This window comes from Mustelus asterias, chromosome 3 (assembly GCF_964213995.1).
Source record: "Mustelus asterias chromosome 3, sMusAst1.hap1.1, whole genome shotgun sequence".
NCBI lineage: Eukaryota > Metazoa > Chordata > Chondrichthyes > Carcharhiniformes > Triakidae > Mustelus > Mustelus asterias.
Genome location: NC_135803.1, coordinates 132,352,184 through 132,367,622, shown reverse-complemented (window position 1 = coordinate 132,367,622; position 15,439 = coordinate 132,352,184). Strand labels below are relative to the sequence as shown.

At 38.9% G+C, this 15,439-nt stretch overlaps 1 protein-coding gene across 8 annotated transcripts in view; it reads right to left on the bottom strand.

Annotated features, from left to right (window-relative positions):
• The window catches only part of LOC144491600 (serine/threonine-protein kinase WNK2-like), a 200,261-nt gene that overhangs the window by 139,230 nt on the left and 45,592 nt on the right, over positions 1–15,439 (bottom strand). For all 8 annotated transcript variants that reach the window (XM_078209644.1, XM_078209645.1, XM_078209638.1 and 5 more), the window contains exon 2: positions 4,430–4,602. In XM_078209644.1, the coding sequence (XP_078065770.1) occupies positions 4,430–4,602 (173 nt within the window). The remainder of the gene's footprint in view (positions 1–4,429; positions 4,603–15,439) is intronic.

Genomic DNA, 15,439 nt, shown 5'->3' with positions numbered 1-15,439 from the left:
GGCTGGTTTGTGTGATGGATTGGGCAACATTCATGACCTTTTTTAGTTCCTTGTGTCTTGGGCAGAGCAGGAGCCATACCAAGCTGTGATACAACCAGAAAGAATGCTTTCTATGGTGCATCTGTGAAAGTTGGTGAAAGTTGTAGCTGACATGCCAAATTTCCTTAGTAACTGGGTAATTGAAGGAGCAAAGAAAAATTTAGAAAAACCAAAGTCACATGTCACACCTTTTGCATTAAAATTACAGAAATAGGTAAGGACAATACTGTGGATGCTGGAAATCAAAGTGCTGTAAATACTCAGCAGATTCAGCAACAACTATCAAGGGAGAAGATGCTGTCAGATCTGCTGAGTATTTAAAGCAATTTCTGCTTTTACCATTGTAAATATTTTATGTTAACTGTGCACCACGAAGTATTGCTGCTGCTTGCAACTACTTCTGCCAGGAGGTCTCCTATCACGGTATGCCACGCTTGTCTGTCTTTAGCCATCCTCCCACATCCACTGAAGCTCATCTGCAACTGCTCTGTGACATCCATCAGCTATTTACATTTGGGTTAATCCCTCTTTCTGCTGCCTTCCACTTCACCCTCTAGAAGAGGGCTCTGTAGCTTTTCAACTCTGATCAATGGCAAAATACTGACACTCTTTTGTGGAAGTCACTTTTTAAGAATCATTTTCATTCTTGCTATTTCAAGCACCTTTTCATTTGTCTTATGGTCTGTATGTTGAATTTTAAGCTTAGGCCTTGGTATCTACATTTGAAATGCCTCTATTGCCTTTATTTTACCTATTTTCCTGGTTTCTAAGGCAGAGGGGAAAGTGGATAGAATGTAGCATCTTGAGGGGTTTTTTCCTTGTTACAAGCTCTAGTTTTCTTGTTGCTAATACATCCTTCATCTTCACAAATTTACTTCTGGCTTTTCTTTATTCTTCTTTTAACTTCCGCATCACATCAGCCAATCTGCCATTTTCTGCTACCATTTGTCCTAAATAGACAAACTTGTCTACTTGTTCTAGTGTGACACCATCCATTTCAATCTTCACTTTAATTTCTGCTAATGTTTTCCTTCTAACTAAATAACACTGTTGTTTTGCCTTCTGGTGTTTATACTCAATCCATATTCTAAACTTCTAGATTTCACTTGAACTATGATATTTTGTAGGGCTTCTCCTCTGATTCTGCAAATAGCGCTGTCATCAGCATACCGCAAGTTTATGTTCTTGCCTCCACATTTTACCCCGAAAGTATATCTTATTCTCCGAATACTTGTGTCTACAGATTGAATAATTTTGGCAACAGTTTCTCATAGTCTTCACTTGAAACATAACTGATTGTCCATCTTCTAGGCTGATGCTGACTATTTGGTTCCAATATAGGTTCTGGATAAATCTCACATCTTTACTTTCAATACTACATTTCAGCAATATGTCAAATTAACTTTTGGTGATGAACATTTTTTCATAGTTTATGAAGCATATGTAAATGTTCTTGTTTATTTCCAGATGTGTATCAAAGTTTAAACATTTACTTTCTTCTTCCTACTCCAGCTCTAAACCTACACTGTGTTTCACCAATTTCTACTTCAAATGTGTTATTATTGTTCTATTATGACTTTCAAGATCAATGTATTGCAACATTTCAAAATTCATTTCGGAAAATGAAAATGTTCAACCTCCTAACTCAGTCCAAATGCAAAGAAAATATTGACCAATTCTGGTTTCCATCCTGCTTTGGTGCAATATCTATAGGTATCCATCACCATTACACTTCCTCTCTCTGGTTGTCGAGCAAGATGGGGAAACAGCCTGAACTCAAAAGCAGAAATTGTGGTACAATCAGGCAATGTTATTCCACCATTACTTGAATGAGGTAATTTAAGAAAATTTGGAGGGAAAGGCCCTGATAGAGGATTTTTAAATTAGTTTGCCAGTTGATTTCCATAATGAAACCCAAATATCAATTCCAGTTCAAACAAAAAAATAGCACTTAACTAATGGATGTCACATTATATCGCACACCGGCAAAGATGATCAAATGCAATATTGAGTGAAACAATTTGAAGGAGTGAGATCACAAAAGCCAGGTGTAATTCGAAGAAGAGGAGATAGAGAGATAAGACTGGAAAACAGGAGTAACAAGTGATAGGGAAAGGATGGACTGAAACTGAGCCAGGTCCAATTTTCCTTTCTGTTTAAAGGAGGAAGCTGTATTATGCCAGGTTAGTATTCAACTGAAGCTTTCTCAGGAAAGGGGAGGGAGAGGGGACAGTACGAAATTTTTGTTCAGAGTAGGGTGGATGTTGAATTGCTTCTGAGAGATGCTGGAGGAGGCATGTAACGTGTGGTGCATGCATGAGCACATTGCATCTCAGTGGCAATATCACTGCACACGAGGTCAACTTATATATTGATATTCAGAAAACAAAGCCCTACTTGCTCGTGTTAAAGCATAATATTGGATAAGTGGTCTCAGATTGTAATTTTCTTCAGTTAAAGATGGGGAAAATCAAACCAAACCAAATACGAACCCTTGCCACCAATTCTCTTTCCCACTTTTGCCACCATCTCAAGCTGATTCAACCATTCATCCAACCATCAGCTGAGCTTCTGGCCCCATATCCTGTCCATGACAAATACCACCTACTTCCAACTTTCTAACATCACCCACCTCAAACTGCTATCTCAGCCAATCTGATGCTGAAACCTACATAAACGTCTTTGGTACCATCAGACTTATTCCAACACTGCTGGACAGGTTCCCAAACTCTTCATAAACTTTTTCTCATCCTAAACTCTGCCGACTGCATTATAATCCCACACCAAGTACCACTTAGCCATCATCCCCTGCTCTGGCTCCAGGTTCCTTGAATGTTTCTAACATTCTCATTGATGTGTTGAAGTCTCTTCATGGCCCTGTCCCTCCCATTTCAATGGCTTCCTTCAGTCCTTTGACCACTACCCCGTCAACCCACACACTATTCCTCGAACTCTAGCTTCTTGTCCATTGCCCCGCCATTGGCAGCCACACTTGAAATAACAAAGGCCCTCTAATTGTGGAATTTCCTCCCCAAACACAATCACCTCCTCTTCTCCCTTAACACCCTTAAAAACTACCTCTTTGTTCAAGCTTTTGACTGCCGCTCCCAATATCTCCTCCTTTGGCTGCAAATCCTATTCCTGATAATGCCTTTTTAACATGCATTGGGATGTTTTTCTATGTTAAAGACAACATAAATGCAATTTGCTGCTTGCTGTCATGAGTCAGAAATGGGTAAGCTTATGTTGTGGGATGGGGGTGGAATTTCACACAAAAAGAAAATCACTAAATATTTCCCTATCTTGGGGAGAGGGGTACGGTCACATTTATCCTCTGTGGGGATAAGGCAGGAAGCCAAGTTTTCCATGTCCTCAGTGGTGGTGTAGTGTGGTGAGATTGGTTTAGAACCATGGAACCCCTACAATGCAGGAGGCGGCCAACTGACCCATCATGACTGCAGCAACCCCGTGCATTTACCATGTTAATCCATCTAACCTGCACATCTTTAGACTGTGGGAGGAAACTGGAGCACCAGGAGGAAACTCCCTTAGGCATGGGGGAGAATGTGAAAACTGCACAAAGGCATTCACCCAAAGCTGGAATCAAACCACAGTCCCTGGTGCTGTGAGGCAACAGTGCTAATCACTGTGCCACCACAGCTCGGATGTGAGGAAGGCAAAATTTCTCCTAATTGCATAGAGACCAGCTGAATTTCTGCGAATGAAGTTAGGTAAGCAGCTTAGTTGCTGGATTTCTGCACTGGGTACATGGTCAGAAAGGCTGTTTTGTGGGAATAGGGTTATCATTGTCAACGCCTTCCTTCGATGGGAGGAATTGTGTAACGCAATTTGTTCCACTGTTTTATGATTTTTACTTGCTTAAATTGCTTTTGCCTTCGAGGCTCGTCAGTTTATTTGTGACATCAGCCAATTCAGATTGTTAGTCAATATTTGCTTTCCTCATCTCAATTTCATACTCTGCAATGGTAGGCACTTTTTGATCACTTTTATATTTTATATCTGTATAATGGCACAGCTCACAGAGGCCTCCAAATGTGGTTCTGTTTTTTGGTGGGTAGGATTTTAGAGGCTTGTTAAAAGCAATGTCAAGTTACATCAGGCCTTTGTAATTAAATAGTAATTAACTTTACATTTGCAGCATCTCCTATAGATACAGGGCCTTTAAAATCTTAAACTCACTCAATATTTTAATATGCAATATTTTTTAGGTCCATTTATGAGCATAGCACAATGCATATAACCATTTCATCAGTTTTATTCCCTAGATTGAAGAATATCATCGACTTAATAAGAATTTATTGATAACCTACAATTACATGATTTTATCTGCCACCAGAACAAACGCATATATTTTTGAAAAAATACTTACGTTTTCAAAGTTCCTGAGGTCATCAATTCAGTAACCAGTACAATGCATTTTTTCCCTTTCAGAGTACTTTCCCAAGAGTCATAAAATCGAACAATATTGGGATGCTGCAATCCTTTAAGCATTTCTGCCTCCTCTCGAAAGCGTTGACGTTCTGCCTTTGCAAGTTTTCTGTCCTGTATGGAAAGTTACAACAGAAGGACAGATTTTTAAAAAATCTAATCATAAATTGAGGAATGTACAATTAAAGTTTTAACACGGCTCCAGTTCGTTTTAAAAATGCAACTAAATCATTTTGTGGTATATATACCAATCATTCCAAGGCTATGATCATCAGTGGGTTTGTCATTTTAATCTATATTATCTCTCGTTCTTGTTCAAACTGCATTCTCATTGTTGCTGTCAGTCTGAGATCAGTAGTTGTAGTGCAGGTTTGCTCACATTACCTGGCTGATATTTGCATTCCACTACCTAAACACAGGCTGTATGCATGGGTTTACATGCCATGAATTGCAATAAGAATTCTCACAACACCATGGTGTTGTGAGACTTCTTACTGTGTTTATCCCGGTCCAACGCTGGCATCTCCACATCATGAATTGCAATAGCAGAAGACCACTCTACGTCAATGTTAAAGCTGTACAGCAAATGAATAGTGGTCTAAATAAGCCTGTTTCCAACAACCTGGAAATCATGTCTTTCTGATAAACTGCCCTTAATGAGAGAATGCACCCAGAAAATACCACAGATCTCAACGCAAAATCCATGACTTTATTCCATAAGTTAGTTCATGCCACTTTCAGTACCAGCATATCACATTTGAATACATCATAAAGTAAAGCACATATCTGAAGCAGAGCAAAATCACTGAGTCTGTACGAACAGAGTTTCTAAAAAAAATTCTAGAACTGTTGGAAGCACAAACTTTTTAAACTCGCTAGATCTTTAGAAGACTAGACATACAGCATTTGCCATGACATTTTCTTTTAATACAATTTATACCTCATAATTCATCCATCACCAACTGGGCTGGCCAGTGAGATGAATCTCTTATCTGTAACTCATGCTATTACTTCCTACTTTCAATGTCTGCTCTGTTTCGGAAGACTCCTTTGTAAGTGATGTACAAATATTTGCTTATATTTAATTGGAGCTCAAACTTTGGAATCTTCCTTTAACATTCTTAATTTAGAGCTTGTGCTTCACTAGTTCTTTTATCTTTCGAATTCTTAGATTGATTCAAGCTACTCAATTCCTTGAAGTTATTTTTCAATTATTGTTCTGATTTTCAGAGTCAGAACCTCTTGTACTTTAACTTCACAAGGCTAAAGACACCCTTTCCCATTCAAATAGCTGATCAATCATATGATTGATTTTATTACAAGGAATTCTTAGACACAGCAAGAATTTATAATTCTCAAATTCTATTTGTCTGACAAAAGTTAGACCTGCCTATCGGTTGCAAAAACTCGTAAGAGCAAAGTTAGAACAAAATAAGAGTACAAGTGCATTAAAAACGTCTCCAATCAAACTCGACAATCCGGGGTGTGCTTCACATTGGGACTAATTGAAACCTGACACCACCTGAGACATACTTAGTCCTCCATATGCTATCTAAAGCACAAATAGTTCCTTACCCTCAATTTAACAGTAAAACCTTACATTCCGTTTGCACTAGCAGCACGCTGTGTCTGCTTAGTCCGTTTAAATATGAGGACTTCTGCCCACTTCCCCCACCAATCTTCTGTTCACCATCCAGGTACAGCTTCAATTTTGAAATTTCTCCTCTACATTTTCCTTTGTTCTTGCAGCAGAAGAGCATGGCTAATTCAGCAATTAATTTAAAAATTAAAACGTTGCATGTTTTGCCCAGATATGAACCTTTACCATCTTCCAAAATGCTGGAAAAGTCTTCATTCATTGCTACTATATAATGGCACATTATTAGAAACATTATATAATTTGTACAGCACAGATGCATCTAGTTTGTTTTTAAGTTGCAACTTACTCATGGCAGGGAATCTACCATCCCTAATTGGAATGGCCTACACACATGTTCATTTTGAATAGTTCTGAAGTGGCATAGTAAACCACAGACTTGAAAATATCCTTTAAAGAACAAATCAAAAATTTTCCGCAGTTCAAGATAGTTTATCACCACCTTGCGGGGGGGTGGGGGGAACTAGGAATAGGAATTAAGCATGCCATGCAGGAATCATCCACATCACAAGAATATTTCTTAAAAAGACCATTAAGCAGATTATACCTGCACCTTCAGCCTGATCAAGTCCCATTCTCCATACCTTTAAACATTTTGTTTTTCAAATATTATATTCTCATCACAACAGGCTATGATGCAAAGCCATGTGCGCCCATGTGACTCAAAAGCAAAGCTTTTAGCGTATCTATGGTTTAAGAACACATGCCTTCCCATCATCTGACCACCCCCACTTTATTATGTATTCAATCATTCTCCATGTCCCCAAAACAAAATTAGTATCTTGCATTTTACACTTAGTCAAGCCCAGTTTAAGAATAGATATTGTTCCCTCAATTGAGCACGGTACATTAACTAGTATTTTTGGTTCAATAGGTATGAAGTTCTTGTACTTTTCTTTTAAAATGGAAGTTTGCTGTTCTAAAATGGTTACGAATTGCTTTATTAAAAACTAAAATGGCTGACTCAGAGCCATTGAATTTTGACTACAACACACATCCCTCCTGGTAAGCTGAGCAAAAATGACAACCGATTTCAATTATCAGGCATTGAATTAAGCATTGATGTCGAGAGAAAATTAGTTACATGCCATTATCAGTTGTTGATCTGTTAAAACTACTGAACCTCTCAGTAATGCACTACACTGAACTGTCAACCATGATGATCTGCTCCAAGTCTTAAACTCAATCCTCTGAATCAGATGCAAAAAAGAGCTACTACTGAGCCAAGCCTTACATTCTAGTTTTATAGTCAGGACTTCAAATGTTACATTATAAATCCTATTTTAATGTTCCATCAAGCATTTCCTACGCTCACAGGCCACACAACACATTTTGCCACAATCTTTCATACTTGTAAGATCAGCACAAGCTGGCTAATCCCATGGCTTTGTTCATGATTAGTCGCATGTAACAGCACATCTTTGAGCTGTGTTTGTCAAAATGGCAGATGGTCACACTCTGAAAAGGTGGTGTCAGGACTGAATAGTAGGGATTAGTGCTACCCAAGTTATAGAAGCAGGCATTACCATATTCCTAATCATAACAATTGGAAATGCTATGAGAAGCAAAACCGTATATAACGTGAATAATGTTGTGGCTGGACATGCGTCCTGTTAGTTTCTACAATTGTAAGTTACTATGCCCATATTAATATTGGAAATTAGTTATTTAGGTCACTCTAATCGCACTCTTCTATTTGAAATCTATCAAGGACTGCATGCACGATTCCTCCATGTAGCTGTGTTTGGTGCAATGCTGCTGTGCTTGAGAAGTCATTGTTGTTGCTTTAATATGCCCAATCTATAAAAGGAAATGTTTCGAAATACTCAAATGCATGGATAGTTTCATATTGTTAGTACTGTAAACATGCCAGTATAGTGCTCAATCGGGGCTCATCTTTAAACAATACTGCTGTTACACACAAGGGGCCAAGTTAATAGACTATTAATGTAATGTGTTTCTTTTTAACCCGAGTAGTTATATTACTTTCATATCGGCTATAACCACAGGCTATTTTCAGTTCATGCGGTTTCGTTTCTCAAAAAATCTTCAATGTCCTAAATAAATACAATTTGTTGGAACATATCTTACAATACCATACTTAAAATATTTAAAGATGGTTGTTGAATACTTTCACTGAAGTTTTAAAATGGTGACTTAAATTAAAAGTTATGTTTTTGCTACATTGAAATTTAAACACAATTCAGTGGTAGAATTATTAAGATTTTCCAGATTTAAGCCCAGGGTTCAACACAAAAATCGAGACTGATACCCCAGTGCAGTACTGAGGGAGAACTGCACCATAGGAGATGCCGCCTTTTGGATCAAACATCAAACCAAGACCCCATCTGCCTGCCCAAGTGGATGTAAAAGACTTCCTATGATGAGCAGAGGAGTTATCACTTAATCCTGGTCAATATTTATCCCTCAGTCAACATCACAATAAAAAGATCATCACCTCGCTGAGTGCACATTGGCTGCCAGTGCAACAGTGATTACATTTTTTTAAAAATGTTTCCACTGGCTGCAAGGTGCTTTGAGACTCTTGGTGGTCATGAAAAGCACTATATAAATGCAAAGTCTTTTTTTTTCTCTTTGGAATGGATAAAATGAAGTTTGATTTGGAATTTAATGAGGAATTCATATTCTGCTTTGTAAACCAGTTGAAATTTTTTTTTAAACATTGAAAAATAACAGTGTTGAATTCTACTAGAACAACATTACGTTTCTATTGTGAAAATGCTTTTGATGCAGCAATGCCATGCCAGTCCTCGGGTTAATAAACATCAAGACACTAAAATACTGCCCAGCTCAGCTTTTTGAAACAATGTATTGCATTACAGATGCATTATTTACACACCAAAAAGAGATGTGCTCCAGTTGAACACAAAGCTCTTCAATCTGACCTCCACCTTCTAAACAACATGCCTATTTATGCTGAAAAATTTGCAAATAAAAAGGATGCTTTTCAATTTAGATGTTTCAGCAAATTCATTACAATGTTTGTACTAATTCCTGGACAAAGATCAATTACCTGCAGATGTTCGTAAGAGGAACCCGAGGCTAATGAGGCTTCCCTGGATGCTTATTTTTAAGTTTACAAGTGACCTAAAAATGCTTCCCCTTGGAGTGAAAGGGAGCATGGAGTAAAATGTACAGTTTCTTATTTGTCTTTAGGTGGCACAGGTAATATCAATGAATGTCTAAAACAAGGATTTATTATCCGCACAATTGTTCTTTAAAGAAGAAACAAACAAAGACAGACAACTTCATTTATAAAGTGTCCCCGGTGAGTTACTCGCCGCAGGATTCTTAGCCTTTGATCTGTTCTGGTAGCCACTGTATTTATATAGCTAGTCCAGTTCAGTTTCTGGTCAATGGCAACCCCAGGATGTTGACAGTGGGGGATTCAGCCATTGAATGTCATAGAAACCCTACAGTTCAGAAAGAGGCCATTGGCCCATCGAGTCTGCACCGGCCACAATCCCACCCAGGCCCTAACCCCATATCCCTACATATTTAACCGCTAATCCCTCTAACCTATACATCTCAGGACACTAAGGGGCAATTTTAGCACAGCTAATCAACCTAACCCGCACATCTTTGGACTGTGGGAGGAAACCGGAGGAAACCCACGCAGACACGAGGAGAATGTGCTAACTCCGCATATACAGTGACCCAAGCTGGGAATCGAACCCAGGTCCCTGGAGCTGTGAAGCAGCAGTGCTAACCATGTCAAGTGGCAATGGTGAGATCCTCTCTTGTTGGAGATGGTCATTGCCTAGCACTTCTGTGGCATGAATGTTACTTGCTACTTATCAGCCCTAGCATGGTTACTGTCCAGATTTTGCTGAATTTGGACATGGACTGCTTCAGTATCTGAGGAGTCATGAATGATACTGAACATTATGCAGTCATCAGCGAACACTCCCAACTCCTGGCCTTGACGTCAAGGGCTGTCACACTCATCTCACCTCTGGCATTCAGCTCTTTTGTCCATATTTGAACCAAGACTGTAATGAGATCAGGAGCTGCGTGACCCTGGCGGAACACAAACTTAGCATCTGTGAGCAAGGTATTGCGGAACTGCCACTTGATAGCATTGATGACTCCTTCCATCATTTTACTGATGATGATCAAGAGTAGACTGATGGGTCAGTAATTGGCCAGGCAGGTTGGAGTTATCCTATTTCTTGTGTACAGGACATTCCTGGGAAATTTTCCACATTGTCAGGCCATTGCCAGTGTTGCAGCTGTACTGGAAGAGCTTGGCCAGGGGTGTGGCAAGTTCTGGCACACAAGTCTTCAACACTATTGTTGGAATATTGTCAGGGCCCCATAACCTTTACAGTATCCAGTGCTTTCAGTCATTTCTTGATAGCACGTGGAGTGAATCCATGTGACTGAAGACTGACATCTGTGATGCTTAGCCTCAGGAGGAGGCTAAGATAGATCATCCATTTGACACTTCAGTCTGAAGATTGTTGCAAACGCTGTACCTTATCTTTTGTACTGATGTGCTGGGCTCCTCCATCATTGAGGATAGGGATACTTGTGGGGCCTCCTTTCGAGTGAGTATCTCGGTGGCCTCAGGTCCCGCTAAGTTCAGGTAAGGTGTAAGCTTGTACCTTTTTGACTCATCAAATAATTCAGCATCGCAATAAATACGCCACTCTTTCTGAAACCTTTCCCATCTGTCTGCAATGTTTTCATCAAAAAAGAAAGGGCTGATGTGACAAGGTCCTAGTGCCACACTGCCAACTCATGACACTATGCAGGAGTGCTGGTTTCCAAACACTGACAACAAGGACTTGTAACAAATCATATTTTATTCAATAGCTACTTTATGCTTGTACACTGCCCACACTCCCAGGGAGAACTCCCATGCTCATGACACTATTTGTAGCTGAGTTATCACGTCACCACTCTGTCTACACTCTTGACTTCACTACATACAATGCTTCCAAGTTAAGCGTCATATGCAAATTTTGAATGATTCTTTGCACCCTAAATTATTTCAGTAGTGAGAATGAAGAGGGAAAGTATAAACTAAAGAGGAGAACAGTGGAGCACAGACATCTGCGATAATGTGGTTACGCAGCTCTTCAAGGCTTTTCTCTGCCTTGTTGATGCTCTGTTGATGCAATTGCAAAACTGAAAAAAGAAATCTTTTTAAGAACTCATATTTTGACAGCTGTGGCAAATTTAAACTCAGTAGCTGAGACAACCACCATATCACAAAACAATCAACAACATTCTCAACAAAAATGGTATTTCATCTCATCACCTAATGCTAACAAATTATTTTTAAAAATCCAGAATCAGTGTCCACATCTTTGCCAAAAACTAATGAGTTCCTTCCTGGACCATATCCAGTGTGCCAAATTGCACTGAAATCTGTCTATTAATTTGAGATATATTGTTTTAAAACACAGGAATAAGCATTACTTCAGCCCACCTTCAGTGGCGGAGCAAAGGATTAAACTTTTAAAGGGAATGCAAAAGCAGAGACCCAGGTATGCTCCGACAAAAATCTTGGAAGATTGAACAATTTGAGAAGATTTCTTTTAAAAGAAAAGCTCCTCAGATCCTTAGTTTTATTAAAAGAGGCAGAAAACAAATGCAAGGAGGCTATGCCTAACCTAAAACACTGGTTCAGTTTCAATTGACACACTGGCCGGAAATTTACCAGCCAGCCCGCCCGCCCGCCATGGAAAATCGGAGCAGGTGAGGGGCAGAGCATGGGAAGGTCCGTTGAGCCTAGAGCGGGATTTTACAGTTTCGGGATAAGTGAGGCCACAAAACCCCACCTATTGTGTTTAATTCAATTTAATTTAATCACAACTTAGGAAGCAGATAAAGGTCTTGGAAAGGATGCCGAAGATTTACTGAAATGATACCAGTGATAAGATTTGTTACGTGGAGACACTGAAGAAGCTGAAGTTGTTCTCCTAGGAGCAGAGATATGAAGATCATGAAGACATGTTCAGTAGCAGAAAAGTTTCCAGTAAATAGTGGCCAAAGATTTAAAATATTTAACAAAATAACCAGGAGCATCATGAGGGAAAAGTTATGAAGTTTGTCAGATCAGAATGGCACTGCCCGAAAGTGTGCGGATGCAGATTTAATAATAAAAGGGAATTGGACTACTACTTGGAAGGCAAAAAAATGCAGGACAATGGAGAAAATCCAGGGAAATAAAGCTGGGGCTGGCACGATAGATAAAATGGTTCCTTCTGGAACAATTACTGGAGCAGCAGAAACAACAGTGTCAAATACATTTCCGCTGCTCAGCAGCACTAAGCACTTTTAAGGGAAGAGTCACTGTAGTTTAGGCAGAACAAGGTAGATATTGTGATGAAAGAAAGAGAAGACCAAAGTTACATTGGAAAGACATCCAATACCACACACATTGTGGACATTCATTTCTGCAACAAGCAATAAAATATAATCATTTGTTTATGGAGTGAATAGATTAGACACAAAGACAGGGTCAATTAGTTCAATGCCAGTGATAAGCTCATAATAGTCATTTGGGCAGCACAGTGGCTATTACTGCTGCCTCACAGCGCCAGGGTCTGGGTTCGATTCCCAGCTTGGATCACTGTGCAGACCTTGCACGAGTTTCCTCCATGTGCTCCGGTTTCCTCCCACGTCCAAAAGACGTGCTGGTTAAGTGCATTGGCTATGCTAAATTCTCCCTCAGTGTACCCAAACAGGCACTGGAATGTGGCGACTCGGGGATTTTCACAGTAACTCCATTGTAGTGTTAATGTAAGCCTACTTGTGACACTAATAAATAAACCTAAAACTACACAAATAAATGTGCACAAAAAACAACCCATAATGCAACAGACACATTGCACAAACATTGTGGAAAGGTTTGTGAAGTGATCAGTCTTATCAAGAGCTGCAGCTATAATTAAATAGCTGAACACAATATCTTTTCGATATTCATCAGGTGCTCTCATTTAGCACAGGCTACAGGTACGATTGAGTTCTTTCCACTGGATACCAATAATGTGCTTTAATATCTCTCAAAATAAACATTTTGCTGTTTCACTGATGTCCACTCTATTTACTGAATTAAAAATACATTCACCTACAAATGGCCCACAATATATATATATATCTTTCCTCGTGTGGGGGTCAGTCATATTCTGTGCATCATAGGCAACCTAAATTCCTAGTTTAACCACCAAACCAGTAAATAAGTGAAAAAAAACAAAACAGCTGTGAAAATAAATTACCATTTCACATGCCAGATGATTTTAAACCTGTAGAAAACTGCATACATACAACACTAACAGACTCAATGCTAAACCACTTGTACAGATGACAATAGAGTTTATTTGGGCTTTTTTTTCTCCTAGACTGATTACATGTCTAGCTGTAATGGTAAAACAAATGGAGCACAAGTTACACCATGACAATATTGAATAGGCTTTGTGCAATAAGAACATAGAAATAAGAGGGGTAGACTATTCAATCTCTCAAACCTGCTCCACCATTCAATAACATGGTTGATCTGGTCAGGGCCTTCACTCCACTTTCCTGCCTGACCACATAATCTTTGACTAAGTTTGTATATGTCAGTCTTGAATATATTGAATAACCCAGCCTCCACCTCTCCCTAATTTAGAGAATTCCAACGATTAACAACCCTCAGGAAAAATTCCTCATCTCCGTGTTAAATTATTCTGAAACTGCCCCCACCCCAAGGTGTACGTTCCCCAATGAGTGAAAATATCCTCTCAACATCTATCCCATCAAACCCCTCAGAACGTTAAATGTTTCAATAAGATCACCTCGCATTCTTATAAACTCCAATGATTAAACCTGCTCATTCTTTATTCATTAGACAACCTCTTCAACCCTAGGAACTCCCTTCTAATGCGAGGATATCCCTCCTTAAATAAGGAAAGCAAAACCAGACACTGCACTCTAGCTGCGTCCTCACTGATGCCCTACACAGCTAAACAGAGACTTCCCTACTTTTATGCTCCATGTCCCTTGTAATAAAGCCCAACATTCCACTTGCCTTCCTAAATTACTTGAAGTGCCTGTACGCTAAGGTTGAAGTTCATGTACAATGACACCAAGATCCTTCTGTAGCCTCTCACCATTAGAATAGTATTCTACTATTCTATTCTTAGTTTTGATTTTTCTATTTGTTCAGGGGAAGTGAATGTTGCTGACTGGGTCAGCATTTATTGCCCATCCCCAATTGCCCTTGAATTGAGGGGTTTGCTACACCATTTCAGAGGGCATTTAAGATTTTCCTTCAATATCCCATGTTTGCACTTCAGTTTAATCTCGGTGGAAATTTAATGCTACTACTATAAACTACATACATAGAAAAACTTTCCAATACAGCATGAAATGTAAGAGGTGGGATGTAAATATGCTACTTTTGAACAGTTCAGCCTGACATTTCAGAAACTGCAGAAAATGAGATATATTTTGTAAATATTGTCTTGTTTTGTTTTTCCAATTACAGCTACAGCAACATATATACTCAAAATGCACATGCTACATCTACTCCCTTCAGTGTACACCAGATGGTTTAAAAAAAACTCTTCCAAACACATACAATTAAAATCTTACACCAACTGCCCAGTTATCAATTTACACATTGCTAAATGTTTAAGAATTTTACTTAAAATTATAGATACTAAGTGTTTTTATATAATTTAGACAATTTGGGATGTTTATTTTTTCTCATCTTGGCTACTCCCCAGTTTCACGCCACATTTTGAAAATTTAGCAAGAATTAAAAAGTTGTGATCAGAGTCTTTGCTGTCTCTTGTTTCAACAGCCTCAAGGCACATTGTTAATGCCAGTTCATCCACCAGTCTATTTTTTTCCAGAATACCTTTTCTAGTTATTTCTATGTTCTCATTTTCCCCAATTGCATAAAGTCAGTATTTATTTAATATCACTTGCCATAACAATATCCTCCATAATAAGGTTCTCTCCTTCAATTACAAAAACAGAAAATGCTGTAAAATCTCTGACAGCATCTGTGGGGAGAATTTCCTGCTGAGATTTTCCAGCATTTTTTGTTTCAGATTCCAGCATCTACAGTATTTCGCTTTTATCTCTCCTTCAATTACATGGTCTCACCCTCACTAACAGTCCTTTTACTTGCTGTCTGCTTAAAAAAAAACTTCCTATTTTTTGCTCTCAAGATTTGAATGACCCTGGCAAAACCAAGTTCACTGCCTCTCTCGCAGTTTTTTTCTCTTTTGCAGAAAAAGGCCATCCAGTCCATCGAGTCTGCACCAAGTTTCC